This window comes from Jatropha curcas, chromosome 11, assembly GCF_041381405.1.
Source record: "Jatropha curcas cultivar XTBG-Jc1 chromosome 11, XTBG_Jcur_1.0, whole genome shotgun sequence".
NCBI classification, from domain to species: Eukaryota; Viridiplantae; Streptophyta; class Magnoliopsida; order Malpighiales; family Euphorbiaceae; genus Jatropha; species Jatropha curcas.
Genome location: NC_143161.1, coordinates 1825670 through 1850413, shown reverse-complemented (window position 1 = coordinate 1850413; position 24744 = coordinate 1825670). Strand labels below are relative to the sequence as shown.

The following is a 24744-nucleotide window of genomic DNA, read 5'->3' as shown; positions in this document are numbered from 1 at the left end:
ATTGAACTCCGCAGTTATAGAGTCGTGTATTTCAATCGGGCTCTGTCGTATGCGTTATTGTGTAAACGACTTGTTATATATTAGATGCAGGTGGATTAATATAACCATATTATGAATATGACTTATCATGATTAGGCCCAAACTAATCTTTAATTAAGATATCTAAAATTGGGCCGGATTGTACAATATTTATATTTATATCCTAGCTGTATGGGCTTACTGTTCCTGTTAAATGGTGTGGCATGTTTAAGTAGAGTAGTTTAGGCTTACTACGGGCCTCGGGGGCCTTAAGCTTACCTGGGCCCTAGTGCCGGTCCGGCCCACGGAATCGGGTCGTGACAAATATGAATAAAGGTAAAATTTGAAAAAGACAATTTATATTATTGGGTTTGAGGGAGTTTTATACTTTGTTTGGATGAAGTGAGGGATAGATCATTAAAATAAGATATAATAAAGTATAATACGGAAAAGTATGTTAATTGTCTTTTTTGTGTTGTGGGGAATGTATGGTAAGAATGTTTAATAACATTGTTTTGTTTGGTTTTATGGTAGAGGAAGATACTGTTAAATATATATATTACAAAAATACCGCTGTCATGAAAGTTTTATAAATATAATTATGGATAATTTTGAAAATTAAAATTTTTAATTTTACTACACTCCAATTCGGAGCGTTGAAAATTATGGTATTTAGACAGTTTTCAACCCTTCAAATAACTTTTAAAAAACTATACTTTCACCCAAACTCTCATTCCAAGCCACTAAATAATCTCGACCACTTTAATATACTCTTCAAACTTATTAAATAAGTTCCGTCCAAACAGTCTTTTAAAGAGTTTTTTCTAGATTTGAACCAAAAATTGGACTGTACGCTTGTTCTTTCTATTGCTTTTGATTATCAAAAAGCGGGCTCTAGAAGGCCGAATTTGTTTTGGGCTTGAAGGCCCGCGCAGTGCACCTCCGATTCTTTTTCTTTGTTTTTTTTTTTTTTTTTTGAGGGTAGCAGTCCGATAAAAAAAGAAATAGCAATGCATCAATTTTGCCAACTAGATTACCCTTAGGATTAAAAACGATTTTGTTTTATTGATATAACAGCCAAGAACTAGGCAGGTAAGTCTCATAAATATCTCAAAATCAGTTAAAACTCATCGGAGCCATCTAAGTTAATCTCAAGAGTTTCACATGCCGATTCCAAATTCTTGTACCTTACTATTATTATTTAACTACTCGTTAATTACCTATTCTTTATTTTCATTTTTGTTCCTTTCCATACGGCATGACTTTCTCCTACCTTTTTTTAATTTCTCGACTCCAATTCCATTAATCGCACGTTCAAGCATCATACGACAGCCATACAAGTCAGTTACTGCTCTGGCTTCCTAAACTATGCAAGGAAATGAATGAAAATTACGAAATCTTAATTTTGCTTCAGACTGACTTTTAACAGACTCTATCCACCTACATTGGCAGAACACATTTTCTATACAAATTTTTCTGGAGTTGATTGCTGAGAAAATAAATTGACAGACACAGATAGATATGTTCTGGTCCTTCTGTTGCTTAATTGACTTGACTACTGTAAGCAAGTTAACAAAAATCCAAGACTGGTCAATTTTTTACCAGTAATTTTTCGTTGGCGAGCATTGACAATGGTATCAACATCATAGAGCAGGAACATTTCAGTGAGACCTTTCATCTAGCAACTCGTAGGCATCTCGTTAGTAGGAAGAAACTGCAAACTCATTATAAAGGGATGTCGTTTAATCTTACAAAAGAACCGGTCGTTGAGACGAACGACAGAACGAGCAGAATGCAGCAATAGGCATACTTATTATTTGAAGCGCAAGTATGTCTTTTTCTATTTATTTCCAAATAAAAAATTCGGTTAGCATATGATCTATCTAGCTGTGTAGCTTTGTTTCCACGCTGTCGTTCTGTGTTGAGGTTTGGGAAACCACGTAGCTTCTGCGAACTGACCAAATTGCCCTTCATTTTTATCTTAATCACCTATCGCGATCATACATTATTGTGGTAAATTCACCCCTTTTTGGGAAACTTTATATTCAGGGCCATCTCGATATTTTTTTTGCCCCTTCTGAAGACAAAAGCATCCCTTCTTTTCCAGAGTTGGTTGGGGCAATCTCGATTAAGTCCATTACAGTAATTTCACTACTTCCTGTGAACTTTATAAAAATAATAGAACAAGAGAGAAATTATCTCCTCTTTCCCTCTTCAATTTTAAACCCGACTGACTAAGGAAGGTCGAAAGGGAAGGGAAGAAACCGAAAAAGGCAGAAGCAGAGAGCTATAAACTAAAGGACAGCAGATCACAGAATTACCACCAGCAACACCACCACCACCACCACCACCATCACCACCAACAGGATGTTCAAAATCTTCAATAGAGGGAAAGAATCCGTCAGCGATTCCTCACCGCAAGCCTCAAATTATTCATCTCCATTGACATCGCATTCTTTGTCGGCGTCTCCGGTGACTGGGCCGGCGAGACCAATCAGGCTGGTCTACTGCGATGAGAACGGGAAGTTCCGTATGGATGCAGAAGCAGTTGCCACGCTCCAGCTGGTTAAGGAACCAATCGGCGTCGTTTCGGTTTGCGGTCGTGCTCGCCAGGGCAAAAGCTACATTTTGAATCAGGTAATTTTTCTCACATATATTTGCTCGAAGGCATAGTGAAAATTTTGGTTTTCTCTCCTTGCTGTTTTGAACTCTAGGGATTTGGTTGGTGTTTATTTTTTCTCCCTCCACTATATCTTCGTTTTCTAGAGGAGGCCATGTCGTTTTTTTTTTTTTTTTTTTTTTTGAAACAAATAGGTGCATAAATTCTGCTACTGAGACATTTTTTTTTCTTGTTTCTGCTAAGTCCCTCCCGAGGGCCCACATTTATTGTTTCTGCTCAGTTACTTGTGAGCAGTAGGAGTGAGGGTTTGTTAGGGTTGGCAAAGTGTTTGTTTTAACAATGGAAGTGAGTAGCAAGGTGTTTTTGGAGCTGCCTCTAGCAGTAAGTTGCATCCAAAGCGGAAACTTCTAATATAATCTAATTTCTAGATAGTCCTCAAATCAACTTAGCAGAGAGGTTGTTTATATGTTCAAGGTTAGCTGGCTGTTGTTTGGCCATTTTATCTAGGCAATTACAGGTGAATTGATAATAAGAGTCTACTCTTTCGGACATTTCTTTATCTTTTAACGCATTTTTGCTTCATGCTAAATGTGTTACTGAAGCGGTAAAATTTTGAAATTTTTTCCTCCGCAAACTCGCACCTTGCATCCTAGGACATCATTTACCTTGTAGCAATTTTAGTTGAATCATTTATCAATTTTAGAGGCCGTTTTACTAGACTTTGTTTATCGGGACTGTTATGATTAAAGTTCACATTTGTTTCTTTACCTGGTTCACATGACTGTTGAGATTGTCATTTATCAATTATTTTAATGAAGACCTATACTTGGGTATGTGCTGTAGCTTCTTGGAAGAAGCAGTGGATTTCAAGTGGATTCATCTTATAAACCATGTACAAAAGGACTGTGGTTGTGGAGTGCGCCCTTAAAGAGAACAGCTCTTGACGGAACTGAATACAATCTGTTACTGTTAGATAGTGAAGGAATAGATGCTTATGATCAAACTGTAAGTTTCATTTGCTTTTATGACAATATCTTTTCAGTCATTTATTTTCATTAGTTCAAGAACTAAAGGGTGACATGCTGGATTTCATTCTCTTAACATTTGATGATTGCATTTGTCTTTTAATTGATATCTCCTATTAACATATTGATTAATTTGTAATAAACTATTACACTTTTGCTGCTATGACACCTTCATTACCATATGTTTTTTCTTTGCCAGGGGACATACAGCACTCAGATATTCTCCTTGGCAGTTCTCTTATCGAGCATGTTCATTTACAATCAGGTTAGAAGACTTATGTCAAGGCCTTGGTCATTTTAACCCGCCCTCTTCCCAAACAAAACAGCACAAGCTGCAATTATATTTGACGTTTAAACATTGTCTCATTGGTACTTTTTGTTGGATCTACCATTCACTTACCTATTAATTTACTTCCATTAGATGGGTGGTATAGATGAGGCTGCACTTGATCGTCTCTCTCTCGTCACTCAAATGACAAAACATATTAGAGTGAGAGCTTCAGGAGGAAGGACTACTGCTTCAGAGATTGGAAGTTTTTCTCCTATATTTGTTTGGCTTCTGAGGGTATTGACTCTAAAATATTTTATTCTTGTGTGGCATATTATTTTTCTTCAATGTTTACATGTTTATAAAACATGGGTTTTTGATGTCATAAAATTAGTTGATTTTATATAATAAAAAAAAAGCTTACAAGGATGGCTTCTTGCAGGATTTCTATCTGGACTTGGTTGAAGATAACAGGAAAATAACACCCCGTGACTATCTAGAGCTTGCTTTGAGGCCAGTTCAAGGTACTGGAAGAGATATAGCTGCCAAAAATGAGGTAATATCAAGCATTGATTTAAGTTCTTATGCAAGTAATTTGATAAAAAAAATTCTCTCCAGTTATCCGAGTTAACTTTGAAGTTGTTAGCATTGCATTGCTTCTAAGTGGCAAAGATGCATTTGCAAAGGAACCACCATTTTGTCAAATGTGTTGGACATTATTTTTGTTCATATTAATTTCTAGGAATCCTTTACCTAGATTGAGATGAATCGACACTGCATTTTCTGATTCTTTTTAAAATTTTTTATATTTATGTTTGAGCTGCTAATTATGCAATAAAAATTATTGATAGATTCGGGACTCCATTCGAGCTCTCTTTCCAGATAGAGAATGCTTCACCCTTGCAAGGCCTTTGAATGATGAAGAAGATCTTAAGCGACTGGATCAAATATCGGTAAGTGATGTCTACAGCTCAGTGTGTGTTTAAGATAGTAACCAATGATTGGGTAGTAATCTTATGAGCCCAAAAAAAAAAAAAAAAGAGAGACGTTATTTTTTGTCTTCCATGTACATTATTCTTTTCTCTATGTCTTGAATGCAGTTGGACAAATTAAGGCCAGTGTTCAGAGCTGGACTGGATGCACTGACAAAGTTTGTTTTTGAAAGAACAAGGCCCAAGCAAGTTGGGGCCACCATAATGACAGGCCCGATTCTTGTAGGTATCACAGAATCTTATTTGGAGGCTCTCAATAATGGTGCAGTGCCCACAATATCCTCTTCATGGCAGGTTTGTAACTGTTTTGAGTTCGTCTCTGTCATGGAAAATTAATAAGGAAAGATCTTCTACAATATGTTTCAGCCATTATAAAGTTGGTTTCAGAATATTATATGAAATTGGTTAAATTAGTATCAATTGAAGCTTTCATGAACACTTACTACGGTTATGTATATGCATTTCCAATATGGACTGTGGAGCCTCACCCAGATGTCATATTCTCTTGATTACTGGTGTCAATGGGTTGAATTCATTGTCATATGAAACAACTGAGAGGCCTCTCTTTTCAAAAGGAAAAAGAGAAGGAAAAACCATTCCAACTAGATCTGTTTCTTATCATGGTTAGTAAAGTAAGAATAGAAGGAACAAGTAAAGAGTAAGATTCTTGTGCTTTGATATGCATAACAAATTATAGTTAAGGAGAGAGGTAAATCTTCATGTGCCTTGATGCCACCACCTAGCTTCATCACCTTTCTAAGTCATGCAAAATCTTTTCAGATGGATAATCTTACAAGCTAGAATCAGGAGTTATATTCTTACAAAAAGGTGAAAGATCTTGGATTAGAATCCAGGGCTAAAATAGAAGATGAATTTTTTTATTTTATTTCAGAATCGATGGATATTTAAATTTCACATCTGCTAACTTGTGTCTTGCGCGCACATAAAAACTGCTATTTGCATTCTGAGGAAGTGGAGCTTCATCCATTTGGGTTTTGATGAAATGTCTTTCTGGTTATTCTATGTGCTTGATAATGTTGTCTCTTGAACTTTTCTTTCCCTTCTACTCTGCTTTGCGTTTTCCTTGTTAGAACTAGGTATATATGATATATAGCAGACAATTTTTTTTCTTCATAATAACTTGCAACTCTGAAAAGAAGTTCACTGTCGAAGTTGTTATCTAGCTTTAAATAATACACTTAAAGTGCTGCGATTTCTTTGTTCTTTTTTCAGAGTGTTGAAGAAGCTGAGTGCCGAAAAGCTTATGATGCTGCCATCGAGGTTTATACGTCCACCTTTGACCGATCAAAGCCACCTGAGGAGGCAAGTGGATCTTTTACCCTAATTATTTTTTTCCATGATTTTATTCATTTTCTAATTTCAGTAATGGCAGATTGCTCTGAGGGAAGCACATGAAGAAGCAGTTCAAAAATCACTTGCTGCATTTAATGCTAATGCTGTAGGGATTGGTACAGCAAAGAAAAAATATGAAGCGCTTCTCCAGAAGTTCTTCAGGAAGACATTTGAGGTATGGATGCTTAGAGCATGAGGTGTTGAATGAATGAATCAAAGACTTTGTTATGGTTATTCCATTTTTGCGTTGTATGTGGTGCGGCTAGAACATTCTCGTGCTTGGAAAGTATGCTGTAGATTGTTGAAATTTCTATGCTGTAGTTTACATTAGAATGTTGAGGGCTTAAGCTATATTCTCAGATGGGTTTCATACAATATGGTTCTTTATTGACACTGGAGTGTAAAAGAATATAAAAAAAGGGAACAAAGAAACAAGTTGTAGTTGCATAGACCAGGAAAATCTTGTTGTTTATTGGGTATTGATACAGGACTACAAGAGGAATGCATATATGGAGGCAGAATTGCGATGCTCAAGTGCTATACAAACCATGGAAAAGAGGCTCAGAGCAGCATGTTATGCTTCTGATGCAAATATGGATAATGTTCTGAAGGTAAACATCCACTATCTGGTTATTCTTAATCAATTATCTTTTTCCTTTTATTTATTTATTTTATTTTCTCATATTGCTAATGAGGTTGTTGGTAAATTTGAGCTTGTTAGCTTCTATATATATGAAAGGAGAGCATAATTTAAAAGAAAAAAGTTGGTTGCATTTGATCTCTTTTGATGCTCAAAAATGTTAAACTGATCAAGAATATGAGGGATAAGGGTGCATGCATATTTCTTAATGTTCGTTATTTTTATAATTTTTTTTGGTCTCTGAATGATTTTCCACAATTTTGGTATATGTCAATTATGGCACTACTTGCAGTTCTACTCATTTGTGAATGCTATGCAGGTTCTGGATGGGCTTCTCTCTGAGTACGACACATCATGTCATGGCCCTGGGAAATGGCAGAAGTTAGCCATTTACCTACAACAAAGGTCCGTATGTCGCTCCCTGGCTTACTGACTTACCTTTTGGTCCTTTTTAGGTTTTGTATATTGACTTCATTCTGAGAAAACAAAAATGAATATTTGCTATTTGTAATCTCCAGTTTGGAAGGTCCAATACGTGACCTTGTCAAAAGGCTTCATGATCAAATTGGTTCCGAGAAGAGTTCCCTCTTGTTAAAATGTCGATCAGTTGAGGAGAAGATGGCATTGCTTAGCAAGCAACTGGAAGCTAGTGAGAAACACAAGTCTGAATATATGAAACGTTATGACGAGGCTATCAATGACAAGAAGAAGCTTGCTGATGACTATATGAAACGCATATCTGATCTACAGAGTAATCGCAGTTCATTGGATGAGAGGTGTTCTAGCTTAGCAAAGCAATTGGAATCTGCTAAGCAAGAAGCCTCAGACTGGAAGAGAAAACACAGCCAACTTTTATCAAAACAGAGAGCTGATGAAGACCAGATCAATTCAGAAATTAGCGTTCTCAGGTCACGGAGCACTGCTACAGAAGCCAGGCTGGCTGCTGCTCATGAACAAACTAAGGCAGCTGAAGAAGAGGCAGCAGAGTGGAAACGGAAGTATGACTTTGCTTTAACAGAGACAAAAACTGCTCTAGAGAAGGCGGCTCTTGTGCAAGAAAGAAAAAGCAAAGAAATACAATTGAGGGAAGATGCTCTGCGAGAAGAATTTTCTAGCCGTTTGGCTAAAAAGGTGATGTCTAACTCTCTCTTTCTCTCTCTCTCTCTCTCTCTCTCTCTCTCTCTCAAATGATTTGTACAACTGACAAATGTTGTATTCTGATTTCTGTATCAATGAATGTGCAGGAAGAGGAAATAAAGGAGAAAAATCTGAAGATGGAGGAAGCTGAACAGCTTTTGACAACCTTAAACTTGGAGTTAAAGGTTTGTTTATTATGGAAGTGAATTATTATCTCTCTCTTGTGGATTTATCTCTGTTCCTCTTATTCTCTCAGTACATTTGCGCACACAGTTTAGTAATCTCAAAATATGAAACACTAGATCAAAATATTAGATGATACTTATGACAAATTTGCAGGCTGCTGAGTCAAAAATCAAGAGTTATGATTCTGAAACATCATCCATGAAGTTTGAAATCAAAGAGTTGAGTGAGAAATTAGAGTCTGCCAATGCTAGGGCCCTATCTTATGAGAGAGAAGCTAGGATACTGGAGCAAGAGAAGATCCATCTGGAACAGAAGTACCGATCTGAGTTTGAAAGGTTTGCAGAAGTCCAGGATAGGTGTAATCACGCTGAAAAGGAATCCAAGAGGGCAATTGAATTGGCTGATAAAGCACGTGCTGAGGCGGCATCTGCTCAAAAGGACAGGAGCGAGCTCCAGAGAGTGGCAATGGAAAGATTAGCTCAACTTGAGAGAGCCCAGAGGCATATTGAAAATTTGGAAAGAGAGAAAAATGACTTGGCAGATGCAGTGGATAGAATGCGCATTTCTGAAATAGAAGCTCTCTCAAAGGTCTCACTTTTAGAGACAAGAGTTGAAGAAAGGGAGAGAGAAATAGAGTCACTACTGAAATCAAATAACGAAGAGAGGGCAACTAATGTTAAAGCCCTACAGGTTCTTCTGGATGATGAGCGCAAAGCCCATAATGCTGCAAACAAGCGAGCAGAGGACTTATCTCTGCAGTTGGAAGCAGCACAAGCAAAACTTGATTTGCTTCAACAACAGTTGACTTCAGTCCGTTTGAATGAGTCAGCACTAGACGGTAAGCTCAGGGCTGCTTCCCATGGGAAACGTATGAGAACTGATGATGCTGAGATGGGGGTAGGATCCGTTCAAGACATGGGCGCAAATGACAGGATTGTAAGACAGAGTAAGAAATCGAGGAGCACAACAAGCCCTATGAAGTACACACAGCCAGAAGATGGTGGATCAGTGTTCAAGGGAGACGAAGATAACCAGAGTCAGCAAACTGACCAAGAAGATTATACGAAGTTCACGGTGCAGAAACTTAAGCAGGAACTCACAAAACACAATTTTGGTGCTGAACTCCTCCAGTTGAAAAATCCAAACAAAAGAGACATCCTTGCTTTGTATGAGAAATGTGTTCTCCAGAAGTCCTAAGAGTTTTGATTATTTGACTTGTATATGAGGCTGGTGCTTGTAATCTACTGGTAGTTTAATTAATAGATCAGTGTGAGCTTAGAGGTAAGTTTAAGTTCTGAATGGGCAATTATCTTTAACGTTTGTATTGGGTTTGGAAAGTTGATTTGATGTAACTGTAAGGGGTTTGTTCATGGTGTGATGAGGGTAAAAAATCTTTTATTTATCTCCTTTACTTTTCTAAATTGAATCTATGAATAGATACTGGAGTTGATTGACTGTGTGATGATTGATGTAATTGACACTAAGAAAGAAGAGTGGTTTCTTTTTTCAAGTTTTCCATCTTTTGGAGGGTAGTCTCCGAAAATGACAGATAGAAAGTGGATCCATTTTTTCTCACTAATAGTTGTGTGCGTCCTTTCGTTTGTTTTCGTGCTGGTCATTGTAGATTGTTCTAGAACCTTCTCATCAATCATTACTAATTTCCTCACTTATTTTTGTTAACAGATCAGGAACTGAATTGGGATTTTTAATTCAATCCTCAGTATTTTTGAAAGCTGCCTTGCACCTCAAAATCAAGATGAATTCTTTGATAGGGCGATAGGCTTTTCGCATTGCAAGATTGATCATAAAAACTATGTACAGAACGGTGAATTTGTTATGTTATATAAACTTTTCCTAGCAACTCAGAGATAAACTTTTCCTAAGAAATCGAATCGATTTGCGGTGTTCCGATTGTGATTCAACTATCGTAAGCAGGCGGCCGACAAATATGAAAACAATCAGAACTAGGCAGCAGAAGAAAATTTTTTTGTCTCATGAAAGGGAAACATTCCTTCTTGTTTGGATGACAGGAAATATTATATTATTCGCTTTGAAGACAAATGATTGGCAGTTTCAAAATAAGATTTTCATTTCACCAGAAATCACTAAGGTGGGTTCATGCGTAGGTATAAAATTCACTAAATTTGCAATAATTTTGGAATCGAACTCAGAATTCTCGTTTCCTATATTTTTTAAGAGAAAAAGGAAAACCAACCAAACCACATGTAATTTATTTCAATTTCCATATTTTATTCCTTAGTTTGACCACGTATAAAATTGTACATGGAATTAAAAAAAAAAAAAAAAAAAAAAGAGCAAGGAAGAAGAAGATGCTTTAGATATAGTTGAGAAGGCAAATCTAGAAAACATTGCGTATAGCAACAAGAAGTAATAAGAACAACATCATAATTATTAATTGAATATCATATATGTATATATATGTCTGAGATACGATAAGTATCAAACATATTTATTCAGAAAAAAAGATTATAATTAACTGAAAAATACAATAATATCTGTATTTCATGTGAGAAAAAGAAAAAAAAAAAGAAGTTTGCATGATCACAAGCAAAATTACTGATATCTTGAAACAAAAACAAGTAGAAGTGCACCTCATTTCTGATATATGTATTTCTGGAAAAATTGGAGTCTTCAAGATTTATTTTATAAGGAGAGTACTGTAAATATTAAAGAAACAAACAAACAATAATAATGAAGTTAATCCCTACATCAAACTAAAAGTTATCTCTGTACATTTCAATTTCTACTAATTAAAAATGTAACCCACCACTATAACATTATTATCATCACATATTACCTTTGTTTTCCCTGCTTAATCATATACTAAACCCTACTGCAAAAATAAACAAGTGAAGAAGAAAAAGAAAAACTGTCGTTCATGAAGCTTAATCTTCCAATCAATCCGTACGTACCTTCACCTTATTCCCCGCCTTAATCCTCATTTTCACCAGCTAAAGCTATATCTCACTCTAATAAATAATTATATGTGTATGTATGCGATTGCTACATCAGAACAGCAGCAACAGCAACAACCAAAAACCAGTCCTTGTCATCCATAGCTAGCTAATTCTTTGAAGCTTTCCTTTGCTTGTTTCTGCAGTTAATCGAATATAGGAAGACCCATCACCTTCAACAACCAAATTTGGGATGAACTGAGATGGGCTTTCTCTGTTACGGCTTCCATGCCCATGATCATAAGAGATAAAAGCAGCTGGATTATAGTAATCAACAAGAATTGGATTCTTGTAATTAGTAGCTATAGGAATATTATTATTGTTGTTGTTGTTGTCATGGCCAATAACTCGATTTTTCAATTTCTGGTCGATGGTGCTGCTAGAACCGCATTGTCTAGGCTGAGTTTGGTAGAAAACCTTTGAAACGACCAACTCACCATCTTTTTCTTCTTCAGAGTTGCCAAGATGATATTGATGCATAACCCAGTTTGTCTTTTCAGGTTTTCTTTGCCTTCCATAATTTGTATAAAGAACTAAAATCTTTTTGAATCCTTTCACAGTTCCAGCTGAGAAAACTGGTCTTGTTTTTCCTGTTTTGTGCCATCTGGTCTCGCTCCCATCCTCTTCAGTATGCACTTTTCTGCGTTTTCTAGTTCCAGTTGTGTATGCCTTTGAAGGCCTATGAAAGAAGTGCCGGATTTGACCATCATTGCTTACTCCTGCAGTTATCATTACAATTCATCTTCATTTTAAAAAAATAAGGGGACTTCTAACTATTCACCAGAAAAAAAAAAAGATAAAACAGAAATAAATTTTAAAAAATCTTTATTTTTATTGATTTCATCCATAAATGGTTGGGTAGGTAGAATCTAAATAAGTTTTATCCTTTATAGAAAGTCTATTGGCTCAGATTATAATCTTGAATTTGCTAATTTTTCTAGATTTAATTAATAAAATAAATTAATTTTGCTAAAAAAAAAAAAAAAAGAGAATACTTCCTTGTTTTCGAAATATATATATATAATCGGCTAGCTCTAGGTTCGAGTGGCATTTCACCCCTAACTACAACTTATCCGTTGATTCTTCAACATCAGTCGGTTCGGACTTCCACTTAGTTTCACCCAAGCTTCATCCTGGTCATGGATAGATCACCCAGGTTCGGGTTCATAAGCAGTGACAATTGCCCTATGAAGACTCGCTTTCGCTACGGCTCCAATGGGTTCCCTTAACCAAGCCACTGCCTATGAGTCGCCGGCTCATTCTTCAACAGGCACGCGGTCAGAGCCCGGGCTCCTCCCACTGCTTGGGAGCTTATGGTTTCATGTTCTATTTCACTCCCCGATGGGGGTTCTTTTCACCCTTCCCTCACGGTACTACTTCGCTATCGGTCACCCAGAAGTATTTAGCCTTGCAAGGTGGTCCTTGTTGATTCACAAGGGATTCCATGTGCCTCATGCTACTCGGGTCAGAGCGTAAGTATATATATATATATATTAGTGAATGAAAGGACTTTAGGCTAAAAATCTTTTCCAATATAACACAAAATTTATGTTTTTAGGTACTATAAAAAGTCTGTGTTTGTTCTAAATATTATGGATTTAAAGGTAAAATATTGAGTTATTGATCTTAGATTATAGATAATGGTGAGGGGTTTGAAATTTACAAGGCTGATCTTGTTGTAATGATTTTTCATTTATTTGTTGTCAAAATGCAATATAATAATTTGAGGGCTACCTCTATATTATTTATGGATTGTTATTTAATTTTATTATTTTTACTTTTTTTTTTTTTGAAAATAGATTTTTCATGAAAACTTTATCTTCACATTTCAAATTGCCTTTTTAATTTCTTTTTATTTTTTCTTGTTACTTCTTGTTTTTGAATGAATTTGGAATCTTTTTTTTTTCTGCTTATAGATATTCTTTACTTTTAATTATTGATTTTTTATTTTCTTGTAAATATTTTAATAAATTGATGAGAGTGAATTTAAATTTATGTAAAAAAGGAGGGGATATGGAAATTAGGTAATGGAGTTAAAACAAGCATTACAAAAAAAAATTAAAATTTACAATTATATAAAACTTAAAATTGTTATTCTAAAACTATTTAATGGAAAACTTAACATAATTTTAAATAGTTAATTGAAATTAAAATGTAAGGACTATTAAAATAATATTTAAAAATAGAAATCCTTAGCTAATACATTATTTAGTATAATAAAAATACTAAATAGTATATAAAATACATTTGGGAAAGAACACGAAATAGAAATATGATATGTTTTTTTAACAAAATCATAGCAATTTTTACAAAAACATGTTAATTCATACACTCCACAAATAATATCCTAAAGGACTTACTCTGTTCACACTACATATAAAGGCCTGTTGGATTTATTTATTTATTTTTTTTTAAAGAGAATGACAAACATATGCACAAAATGAGGACATAATAACACATTTTTAATCTTTTAAATCAATTATAACAAAACATGCTGATTCATATATGTCTAAGGTGCAAAATGATTTATAGATTTAAGAAATAACAAGTTATCTCTCATATTAAAAGACTGACTAGAAATTAGACCCTTCACCTATAAAAGAGGCAATTAGCAATCGCAAATAAATTGCACACTTAAATTAGGTTGTTTACTTATAACATACTTTAAAAAAACTGGGCAAGAGAGAAAAGTAAACCCATGTGCTGTTTTATGTTTCTTTTAACTCTCTTACAAGAAATTATGCATAGATAAGGAGTATATGATCATCCAATGCACGAATTTCTCAACAATATTTAAAAGAATTAATTATCAAATTTGGAGTTAGAGTAGCAGAAGCATGCACCCAAAAATTGAGTGTAATCACATAGGGATCTAATTAATTAACAAGATATCATTCTCTCATGCAAGCTCTAAGCATTCTTAATCCATTTTCAAGGCTTCATTACAATATATATATAGCTGCTAATTAAGACCTAGTTATGCTATGGTTTCAAGAAAATAATCAAAGATCTAAAACAGAAAATTTTTAAAAGAAAAGAGAGTGAAACAAGTGGTTAATACCTGGTAGTTTCTCTGGATGTTTATAGCAAATTCCATTCTGTCCATCTATCGTTGGAATAAATTCATCAATTAGAGGATGAAGTTTGCGCATATCAGATAAAACTTTGGCCTCTAAATGCTCAAGTATTTCTTGGTCAGTCGGATCAAATTTAACTCCTGCTGGCAGTCCCGGTAAATCATTAATAATTCCACCTCCCTAGTAAATAATTTTTCAACAATCAAAGAATCAGACAAAAAGAAAGAAACAATTCATCAAACAAGAAGAGGACAATATATAAAAATGGGATCCAAGAAATGACTTACTAGAACAAAAAAACATTTATAATATTACCTGATCTTGTAATTCAAAACTATGGCCACAAGAAGGGCAAGTTATGCTTCGAATTTCATCAGTTTTGGTGTCAATTACAGTATTAATTTCTTTGTTGCTGGTTGTTGCTGTGACTAATTGAATCTCTTCTTCATCAACTGAGTTATTATTGCACCATGTCATTTCTGCACCTTTGCTCTTTGCCCATCCCAAAAAGAATCAAGATTCAAGACCAGACAGACAGATAGTACTAGCTAGCTGTCAATAAAAAAAAAAAAAAAGAAGAAGAAGAAGAAGAAGATTGAGATAAACACAGCTAAAAAGAAGGAAAAAGGAAGAATTGCAAGAAAAAGCAAAACTTGTCTCTTTTATAAATTACACGTTTTATGCGCTATAAAACCCAAAACCCACTTCTGGTATCTAGGCAAGGAATTTAATGCTTGTACAACTTTTCTTGCTTCTTTGATCATTCCTAGCCACTGCAGATTCTTCAACAGACAGAAAGGGGATAAAAAAAAACAACCAAGAGAGAAAGATGCAAGATTTGATAAAATAGGGTATAAAAAGAAAGAAAGTCGAAGGCAGATATTTATATATACTATAGTCTCTAGAAATAATTGGGTTGCTTGGACGTCAAGCTTGGATATTGTATTGTATGTACGCTTGCATCATAGAATATATGCAGTCTTCTTCTACAGATTGCTTTTAGGGCAAAATGTCTAAATTAAGGCTAGGATTAACATATAATTACTAAGTAATTTAATTCTTAGAAGCTTATTCATACTATAATTTTGGAAAGTTAATATATATATATATATGTGGAAAGGAATTAATTAATGTAGGGTGGGGATGAAAGCTAGATGTTTTACCTCTTGGGAGAGAGATGGAGGGCTTTAGCTCTAGTGTCAACCTAGAGTATGCTTAAAGCCATACATGTAAAAATTTTTAGTATGTATCCCAACAAAAATGAAAATAACAATATGTATATATATATATATCACCTACTTGTATTGCAATTGTTTCTAATCCATTTCTTAACGTAGACTTCTTATATCAAGCAAGGTATATATCTCTCTTTTTTTTTTTTAATTTTTAATGATGTTGACTTTTTTATTTTTTAACACGAATTTAAAATTTAATTACAATTTAAAAAATGGATACTCTAATAAATTTTATTTATAAAGTCATGAGTATAAAAGCCTATTGAAACAGTTTTGCGTGAATAAACAATACTTTGTCATATTATAAAACTTTTAAATTAACTAAAATGATTAAAATTAGAGTAATTGGATATATTTTTTTGAATGTTTTGGGTGTTTGTTAATTATGAATATAAAATTCTAGTACAAAATTAATTAATTTGGTATGAACTTGTTGTAACTTTCTTTTTTTGGTGTATAGAGAAAAGAAAGATAGCTAGATTCTAGGGTTTGTAGAGCTTAATTAATTATATTAATAAATTATGAAAATAATAATATAATCCATACTAAACGCATGAAAATCAATGATTATTGAAAATAAAGGGTCAAGATTAATCCTTTTCAATACATTAATATTATCATTTACATTAAAAAAAAAAATCAAATTTTTTTCTTAATTCATTTTTCATTCCTCTCCCTTTCGCTACAAGCTTGTCGCGTTTGCTTTGGTCAGACGATGATGATTTATTAACGGTCAGCAAGTTCTGTAAATCCCTGCTGGATGCTGGGATTGCGAGCCAAAGAATGAGATAAGAAAGGATTAAGGATGTGATTGGTGACAGTCTGGCAACTGCAAAAAATCAAAAGTGAATATGATTGTAGACAATAATATGGTATCTGTAATTTTCTATGAATTATTAGGCGACATGTTGTGGTGTGGATATATATTTGGCCATTTGTGTTTCTTTCCAGCTTCTTAAAGAAGCTTAGCTACGCAACATCGCAAAAGCTTCTTTCTTAAGCTTTCTAACCTCACCTTTAACGTACAGATTAGGGTTTTGAAAATTTTTGTATTTTTCCTTATTTAAATAATTGAAAAAGTCTCCTGTTTCTCAAAAACAAGTTGAAAGCCAAATCAGAGTATATGAACACATGTTTTTGTTAGTATTTATAATTTTACATAAATGCATATACTCTTGAGTTTAAATTATATATGTATGAAAGGAAGAAAATACTTCAGCAATATATATGTATGTATAGCTATTAGCCAATCTGGTACAAAAGGAGAGTTTATAGTATGAATGGGTTGACGACCGACGACTGAGCTTTCAGTGATCTCCAACATGGACGCAACTCCTGTGTTAGAGCACTTTGAAGACTTCATTTTTTCTTCTTCAAGTCAATCCAACTTGGAAATTTTCTACTTACACAAATATAAAATCAAACTTATTGTATATCAAGAGTTTGAATTTCAGTCTCTCTCTTAATTGGAATCCACATCTCATGAAATATGATTAATTGACAATTAAGTTATTTAAATATATAACACCGATCCTTTTTTTTTGAAATTAAAAAGAAGAAGAAGAAGAAGAAGAAGAAAAGCACCTCCAAACATTCTGATAGGCAATGGGGCTCCATTGAATCTTGATTTAAAAGAGATGAGGCCCAATAGGCTATGGGCACTGGCGTGTTAATTATTGCCTTTCTGTAAAGGCTTCCAATGGGCCATATCATTATAGCCCATTTGTCAAACCCCCGAAAAGGAAGTACATACACTTATGATTAATTTAAATTATAATTATAAATATTTTTTATCTTTAAAAAAAAAAAAAAAAAGGTCAATGTTGCAACTTGCATCTTTTTCATTTTGAGGTTGAGGCTGTCTTCCTAATCAGGAAAATCGCAAACTAAGAATTAATCGCTCCATTGACAAAGACATTCCAACCACCATTATCTTAGTTAGGTTTATGTGACAAATTTTCAGATGTCTATAACTTCAAATTTTAAATTTAAAGAAAATTTAATTCTGTATAGAAAAGTTCAAACAAATTATTATCAAACTGGAAGTAGATTTGATTTGACCCTACCCATCACTTCATCTCAATCAGCTTAAAAAGTCCAACCAAGCTTTTAGATTGAAATTTCAATGTATTTATCATTTAGTTACGTGTATTAATTCACTCAGAATGTAAGGAGAGGATTGAATTTATTTAAAAAAATAATTAATTTAATTTCTTCAAAAAAGTGTTAATGAATATTATTCGTCTAATAACGAGTAAAAAATGCCTATGTGACGCAATTATACGTAAATGATTACAAATGCTAAGTATAGTCCAATGACAAGCCATCAAGGGACTATATAATACAAAGAGATGAGTAAAAACTAAAAAGAAAAGAAAAGGGTCCCTTTCACTCTCAAAGAAGATCCCCAACTCTATACGGAACAAATATTATAAATTCACCGCCCATAAAGACAAGTCAGCCGTCCCTTTTATGTTCTCCAACCCGAAAAAAGTTATATTTTAAAAAAATTATATTTTAAATTATGAAAATCTAGTCAATAAGTCAACTCTCCCTTTAAACATTATCTTTCATCTTAAACAATTTGAGGATTTGCAATTTGCAACCTCTTAATTCACGTATCAAACACATCCCTCAAATCAATACTTTTTTTTTTATTACTTTTGCTTCCCTAATTATCAAAATTAGATACATTTCTCCATTACCCAATTTTTCAAAATTGCTCTACTCCCTCACTAAAATTAACTGAATTGCTTAATTTTATTCTTTTTTTCTGGAATTGAATTTGGCTAATAAATAGATTCTGACTTCCTATGTACTTACCTCAATTTGTACACTGTTCAAAATAGCTGCTACTTGAACAATAGTGGGTCTGCTCTTCCTAGAATTACTAACACAAGCTGAAGCAACCTTAGCTAATCTAACAATTGGCTTCATGTCAGAAGGGATTGGGAGTCTGGGGTCTAAAATTTCACTAAACCTAACTTCTTTAATCAAAGGCAATGCCCATTTGACAAGTAAACCTTGTTCATTTCTCCTTCCCGTCAAAAGCTCCAACAAAACCACACCAAACGCATACACATCACCTTGTTTAGAAGGACCTCCTCCTGTTGGACTCCAATATTCATCGTCTACATACCCTAAAACGGCTCTTTTTTCATTAGGTGCCAAAGATGATAACCCATAGTCACAAACCTTAGCGTTAAACTTCAGGTCTAATAGAATATTTGCAGCCTTAAAACTCCCATGTATTACATTTGGTGCCATTCCATCATGCAAGTACTCAAGCCCTCTAGCCGCATCGGCGGCGATCCTTAAACGCCGGCTCCAATCTAATAATGACCCACCATCAGAATTTTCATGCAAGTAAAAATCCAAACTTGCCATACCAACAAAATCCATGATAATAATACGCTCGCCAGGTGCTTGTGAAAATCCCAATATGCGAACTATGTTAGGGTGGTGAGCTAAAGAGAGGGTTTTGAGTGTTGAAGAGAATCCAAAATCAGCATTTCTTAAAACAAGAGAAGGGTGTATTCTTTTAACAGCAACAAGCTTTTCTCTTGGCAATATAGCTGCATATACTGTACCTAAACGGCCTTCACCGATAATTCTTTGATGATTGAAGCCATCTGTTGCAGTATCTATATCTGTTAATTGATACGTGGGTGCTGAAACGTTGACTGAGAGAGATTCTTCAGATTCTACAGGTTTTTTTCTACAGGTGAATACGAGGACTAGAAGAAGAACGATAACAGAAATTGAAAGAACAGAGAGGAGAAAATCGTAACCGATTTGCCCGGCGGTATCCATTTTTACGATCTTGGTTATGAGAACGTTTGTGGGTGATAAGTTTTAATTTCTTGAAGAAATTTTGGGATTTATATTGAAGGAAGAGGGAAAAGAAAAGGCAGGGAGAAACAGAGGTATCTATTTAGCGTAAATGGGTATGCTTTGAAAAAGGGGGCTTCTTTCGGTAAGAAATTTGGAATAGTGTCGGTTTGATTTAGTTGTGTTGGTTCGCGGTTGGCCGCCCTTCGTTCTACTTTTTCATGGAGGTAAGTGGACGTATGACCATCTGAGAAAAATATTATCATACGGACTAATTTTTATACATCTATGCTAGCTTGTCATGCTTACGTAATTCTTGATGATTTGGTGTGCCCAAAATCAGCAAAACAAGAATGCTATCTTGTCATGCTTTGGCAGGTTCAATTCTTATTTATTAAAATGTTCTTCCATTCCAATTAGTTTATTCTTAATTTATTATAATTCAGAATTTCACACTAAATTTTGTAATAAAGAAGTCTCAAATTTTAAGAATTAGATTTCTCCTTAAACACATAATTTCCGCGGCCATAGGGTAAAACAGACGAAACAAGTCGCAGTCTTAAATATCCCTCAGCCCAACTCAAAATTCTGGCCAGCTTTAGACCTCATAGGCTAGTAGTATACAAATACAACGCTACTGTGGACTGGGTTAATGGCAATTCTTTGAACCCAAATTTCTAGATAGGCCCTAACAACAAGCCCATTTCGTACTAAATTAGCTAGAATGGTGCTTTTGATCATCTGGCTGGCAACTACTCCGGCCCACAAATTTATTCATTTAATGCTGGAATCAGGTTTCAATACTTGAAAGTACAGAACCCACCTCAATAGTAATTGCAGCACATAAGGGATAAATACTTTTTTTTCCGGGTTATAACTAAGAGAACTAAGAGGTGTAATCCTTCTCGAAATTAGAGTATAAATGTTTTTTGCCTTTCAAGTAAAATATACTTTTCGGAAATCAAACTTGTGTTCGCCCTTTGCTTTGGTTGCTTTGCAAATGGACCCATACATTCCCACACGTTCACCTTCTCGCTTTTGATTATGCAAACAACTAATATTTTATAAAGTTGAAGATAAAAAAATGATGTTACATTATCATAAAATATGAAAATGGAGAAGATTTAAAAGAACATTGCAATTCTGTTAAAATTCTATAATGTACAAGTGTCGGCTAACCTTTAATTTTGGAAATTGGATATTTTGCATGAGGAGAAAGAGGATCAATTTTGCTCGATAGCCAACAAAAAAGATTAAAAAGAGCTAAGAAATGCAATGCAGGCTAGCTACTTAACAAAATGTCACAGTCAATTGATAGCAAGTAAGCCATGGTGAATGCAGGCAAACAAGAGGCCGCAAAAGGAGCCAGCAAGCTCTTTCACATAAATGGGGAAGGGGCCATTAACCATAGGCGGGGACCAACCCTACCTAACTATTAAAAGTACCCAATTTACACCCGTCCCCTGATATAAGGGCATGTAGATTTGTGTAGTACACAAGCTAAAATCAGTAAATCGCCTCAAGCTGTAACTTTCCGCTCAAGTGTGATTCTTGCATTTAAAATTTGTAGTGTCCATACCATATTAAATGCACTACAATTTTTGCCAAGATTCCCACTTTTTTTGGATCTTGTTCTCATATATATCATAAAAACAGGATTTGCCATACTTGCCAATAAAAGCCCAGCATTTTCAAGAAATCAAGCTGAGGCAAAGGGGAAAAACCCCATCACTCTCAGCAAAATAATCTTTAATGCAGGGTACGACCCCGTCTAAAGGAAAATTTTCAGCAGTAATTTACTTTACAGTGTAATAGTAACACCTCATTAATAACTTAGCAACTCCTTTTCTTTCTTCTTTCTTTTTTTTAACCCCCTCTTCAGAAACTACCCTATCATTTGGACAGAAAAACTTCATCTTTCCTTCATTTTTGTAAAGCAAACACCAAATCGAAGTGGAAATGGGCAAGTTGGCCCAAGAAAAAGAAAATGTTTTGAAGCTAAGCTCATATTCTGCTGCTCCAATATCAGACTTTGCGACAAAACTTGATCGTAATTCTCAAGCTACACTCCCCTGATCTGAGCCATCCTCATAGTAATATGGCGTCAATTTCCCATCTTTTTTTACAGTTTTGAGCATGTTCTCTGGCACAATTTCTTGCAGCATTTTTACAACCCTTCTCATCGATGGTCGGTTGATGGGTAGGGGACCGGTACAAAGAATGCCAATGTTGAGGACTTTGCATATCTCTTCTTTGAAACAAGAATCCAACTTAGGATCAATAACATGGTCCACTCCTTTCTGATCTAGAGTGGTGCACACCCACTTGACCAAATCTTTCTCACCGAATTCTGGATCAACTGGAAGTTTCCTTGTTACCAACTCAAGAATAACCACACCGAAGCTATAGATATCGCTCTTCTCATTCACTCTAAGTGTGTAAGCATACTCTGCAACAAGTGAACACAAGAAGTGATTATTTTGATATATGTGGAATTAAAAATGGGTATTTATATGTTCTGATTGTCAGAGAACAATTCCTAGGTTGCAAGAAGACATAACATAATCACTAAATATTATACAGAGCATTCAATTAATTAGATGCAAATATTAGATTAAAAGTAATTAAGCTAACCTGGAGCTATGTAACCACAAGACCCTGCAATGACGGACATGGATTTAGGCTTTCCAGTGGAATCAACAACCTTAGCAACACCAAAATCCGCAACTCGAGCTCCAAAATCCCCGTCCAACAAAATATTATTGGACTTAACATCTCTATGCACAATTGGAGGAACACAATCGTGATGCAAATAGGAAAGCCCTTCAGCTGCATCTAACAGAATCTTATACCTTGTTGGCCAATCCAACAATCCTCCCTTACTACCATGCAATAGATCACCTAAACTGCCATTGGACATATACTCATAAACTAAAAGTTTACAGTCTTTAGTAGTGCAGCAACACCATAGCTTAACAATGTTCTTATGCCTAATCTTTCCCAAAGTCTCAACTTCTGCATCGAACCCATTATCCTGAACTTGACCTTTTTCAACATCATTTTCATCGCTATCCTTCTTGGCCCCTCCCCAGAGCTTCTTTACTGCAACTGCTTCACCATTGCTAAGAACAACCTTATACACTTTCCCTGACGCTCCGCTCCCTATAATATTATCCTCATCAAGAGAAGCCAAGATCTCGTATTCACTAAAACCTAATTTGTGAAACGACATTAGTGTCCATTTTGACTTGTCAATAGCTCTTGCATTCTTGAAATTTCTGTACTTGAAATAGAACCAAGCAACTCCGATAACAAGGACTAAAGCAGCAAGTATAAAAATGGACTTAAGCAGCCAAGCATAACCTTCCCCTTTACCTTCATCCCTTCCATCACACAAGCCCTCAATATCTCCGCACAAGCCAGGATTTCCAAGAAAACTACTTTTGTACATTTCCTTAGCAAATAAAGATGGAATTGGACCAGATAGCCTATTATTTGACAAATTGAGCTGATTTAACTTCAAATTCTGCAAGCTAAGTGGGATTTTACCAGAAAATCGGTTGGAAGACAAATCAAGATAGTTAAGCACAGGCAACCTTCCGATTTCGGCTGGAATCTCCCCTGAAAACTGGTTGTTAGCCAAATTAAGCTCATTCATTTTCTTCCATGAATCAATTCCGCTAGGTAGATCACCAGAAAGCAAATTACCATGAAGATCCAGACTACCTAATTGCTTCAGATTCACTATACTCCCTGGCAAAGATCCACTGAATTGATTTTTACTTCCAGAAAACGATCGAAGATTCTCTAACCACCCAATCTCCTCCGGTATGTTTCCAGTGAAACGATTGTTATCAATAATCAACATCGACAAATTTGCTGCACTGGAGATGGTTTTAGCAATTTGACCCGATAGTGAATTGTTAACGAGTTCAACAAGGTATACATGAGGCAGGCCCCAGAATCCAGCAGGCAGTTCGCCAGATAACCGGTTATGCCCCAGCCGGACTCTGCCCAAGCTCTGGCATGCACTTAAACTTTCCGGTATTGGACCCGAAAATGAATTATATATCATTAGAAGCTCCTCTAATTCGCCCTTTGCGCACAAAGTTGCTGGGATTTCACCAGTAAATTGGTTGCTTGACACGTCGAACCATCTCAGTGGCGAGTTTTTCCCTAGGTTCTGTGGTAACTCACCAGTGAGTTTGTTACGAAACAGCCTGAGTTCGTATAACCGCGGAGAGTTTGCAATGCTTGAAGGCAAGCTCCCTTCGAAGTGATTCTCATAAAGATTGAGACTTTCTAACGGTAACTGGCATAACTCGTCCGGAATCGGCCCGCTCAATTGATTCATCGACGCGTCAAGCAGCCTCAATGCGGTCAAATTCCCCAACCCTCGTGGCAGCTCCCCTGTCAGCGAGTTGTTGTAGAGCTCGATTTGGAACACGCTAGACAATCCAGAGAGTGAACTCGGGATATTACCGACTAAATTATTGACCGCAAGGTCCAAATCTTTGAGTTTCTTTAGCTGACCCAGAGAGTCAGGGATTTCACCGACTAGATTACATTCAGTGAGCCACAAAATCTCAAGGTTAGCCAAGTTTCCAAGCTCCGGAGGGATCCGACCCGGAGCAAATGGGTTATAAGACAAATTCAACATCTTTAGAGTAGTAATGTTACCCAAAAATGGCGGTATTACTCCATCAAAGAGATTATACACGAGAGAAATGACCTCAAGTTTTTGAAAATGACCAAAAGTTTCGGGAATATCTCCAGAGAAATTGTTTCCTGTGAGGTCAAGGTACTTCAAGTTAGGAAGGTCAGCTAAAGTGTGAGGAAGTGTACCAGTGAGATAGTTCTGAGCGAGATCGAGATGTTCAAGATTCTGGCAAGCAGAAATGTCAAGAGGAAGAGTGTCATTAATGGAGTTATTGTTGAAGGAAATGAAAGTGAGATTTTGCAGACGGCAGAGGAGGGAAGGGAAACGACCACCTATATTGGCATTAGATAGGTCAATGGAAGTGACGGAGCGAGTAACGGAATCACAGCCGACGCCGGACCAAGAACAAGGGTTGTCGTCGCGGTCGGACCAGGAAGAAAGTGCGGAGTCAGGGTCAGAAAGAGAGAGCTTAACTTGGTGGAGGTAAAGTCCTTCTTGGTTAAGAGAAAGGGAAGGAACGGGAAAGAGGAGTAAAAACAGAGAAAGGAAGAACAGAGACATAGCTGTTATTGGTTAGTTCGTTCGTGAATGTTGGGTTGAGAGAAAGAGAAGGGAAAGATTGAAGAAAGCTTGAGGAGGGTGAGAGTTATGGGGAGTAATATAAGAGAGTTGAATTTGAAAGGAAAATGAACCATTTGATCGTGGGCTCCATATGTGGTTCTTCTTC

At 35.5% G+C, this 24744-nt stretch overlaps 4 protein-coding genes across 6 annotated transcripts; 1 reads left to right on the top strand and 3 right to left on the bottom strand.

Moving 5' to 3' along the window:
• Nucleotides 1-2115: 2115 nt before the first annotated feature.
• On the top strand, nt 2116-9701 carry LOC105649594 (Guanylate-binding family protein). Its single transcript, XM_012236286.4, has 14 exons — nt 2116-2655; nt 3482-3643; nt 3863-3928; nt 4085-4228; nt 4374-4487; nt 4783-4884; nt 5032-5217; nt 6157-6246; nt 6317-6451; nt 6765-6887; nt 7236-7321; nt 7435-8047; nt 8161-8238; nt 8393-9701. Exons 1-14 carry the CDS (start codon nt 2386-2388, stop codon nt 9434-9436), a joined length of 3213 nt encoding a protein of 1070 aa, XP_012091676.1. The 5' UTR covers nt 2116-2385; the 3' UTR covers nt 9437-9701.
• A 1169-nt stretch (nt 9702-10870) lies between these two features.
• Nucleotides 10871-15517, bottom strand: LOC105649593 (NAC domain-containing protein 10). Of its 3 annotated transcripts, none has more exons than XM_020685673.3 (4): nt 15455-15517; nt 14607-14843; nt 14276-14471; nt 10871-11933 (listed from the first exon to the last, which is right to left on the bottom strand). In XM_020685673.3, exons 2-4 carry the CDS (start codon nt 14766-14768, stop codon nt 11320-11322), a joined length of 972 nt encoding a protein of 323 aa, XP_020541332.1. In that variant the 5' UTR covers nt 14769-14843; nt 15455-15517; the 3' UTR covers nt 10871-11319. The 3 variants fall into 3 exon arrangements, with proteins under 3 accessions (XP_020541332.1, XP_020541330.1, XP_012091675.1); XM_020685671.3 differs by lacking the exon at nt 15455-15517 and adding an exon at nt 14965-15155; XM_012236285.4 differs by lacking the exon at nt 15455-15517 and adding an exon at nt 14997-15154.
• Nucleotides 15518-18162: 2645 nt separating this feature from the next.
• On the bottom strand, nt 18163-19550 carry LOC110011048 (Protein kinase superfamily protein). The gene has a single exon (XM_020685404.3). It carries the CDS (start codon nt 19337-19339, stop codon nt 18338-18340), a length of 1002 nt encoding a protein of 333 aa, XP_020541063.1. The 5' UTR covers nt 19340-19550; the 3' UTR covers nt 18163-18337.
• Nucleotides 19551-20647: 1097 nt separating this feature from the next.
• LOC105650142 (HAESA-like 1) lies at nt 20648-24744 on the bottom strand. The gene is made up of 2 exons (XM_020685468.3): nt 21992-24744; nt 20648-21806 (listed from the first exon to the last, which is right to left on the bottom strand). The coding sequence occupies exons 1-2, from the start codon at nt 24576-24578 to the stop codon at nt 21415-21417; spliced, it is 2979 nt and encodes a 992-aa protein (XP_020541127.1). The 5' UTR covers nt 24579-24744; the 3' UTR covers nt 20648-21414.

Excerpts from the sequence above, each read along its gene's own strand:
- LOC105649593 (XM_020685673.3), bottom strand. The coding sequence starts at position 14,768 with ATGACATGGTGCAATAATAACTCAGTTGATGAAGAAGAGATTCAATTA. Across the intron at positions 14,472-14,606 it reads GTTTTGAATTACAAGATCAG|GGAGGTGGAATTATTAATGA; the intron begins GTAATATTATAA and ends ATTATTTACTAG. Across the intron at positions 11,934-14,275 it reads ACATCCAGAGAAACTACCAG|GAGTAAGCAATGATGGTCAA; the intron begins GTATTAACCACT and ends TGATAACTGCAG.
- LOC110011048 (XM_020685404.3), bottom strand. The coding sequence starts at position 19,339 with ATGGATACCGCCGGGCAAATCGGTTACGATTTTCTCCTCTCTGTTCTT.
- LOC105649594 (XM_012236286.4), top strand. The coding sequence starts at position 2,386 with ATGTTCAAAATCTTCAATAGAGGGAAAGAATCCGTCAGCGATTCCTCA. Across the intron at positions 3,929-4,084 it reads GCATGTTCATTTACAATCAG|ATGGGTGGTATAGATGAGGC; the intron begins GTTAGAAGACTT and ends TACTTCCATTAG. Across the intron at positions 6,452-6,764 it reads TCTTCAGGAAGACATTTGAG|GACTACAAGAGGAATGCATA; the intron begins GTATGGATGCTT and ends GTATTGATACAG.
- LOC105650142 (XM_020685468.3), bottom strand. The coding sequence starts at position 24,578 with ATGTCTCTGTTCTTCCTTTCTCTGTTTTTACTCCTCTTTCCCGTTCCT. Across the intron at positions 21,807-21,991 it reads TTGTGGTTACATAGCTCCAG|AGTATGCTTACACACTTAGA; the intron begins GTTAGCTTAATT and ends CACTTGTTGCAG.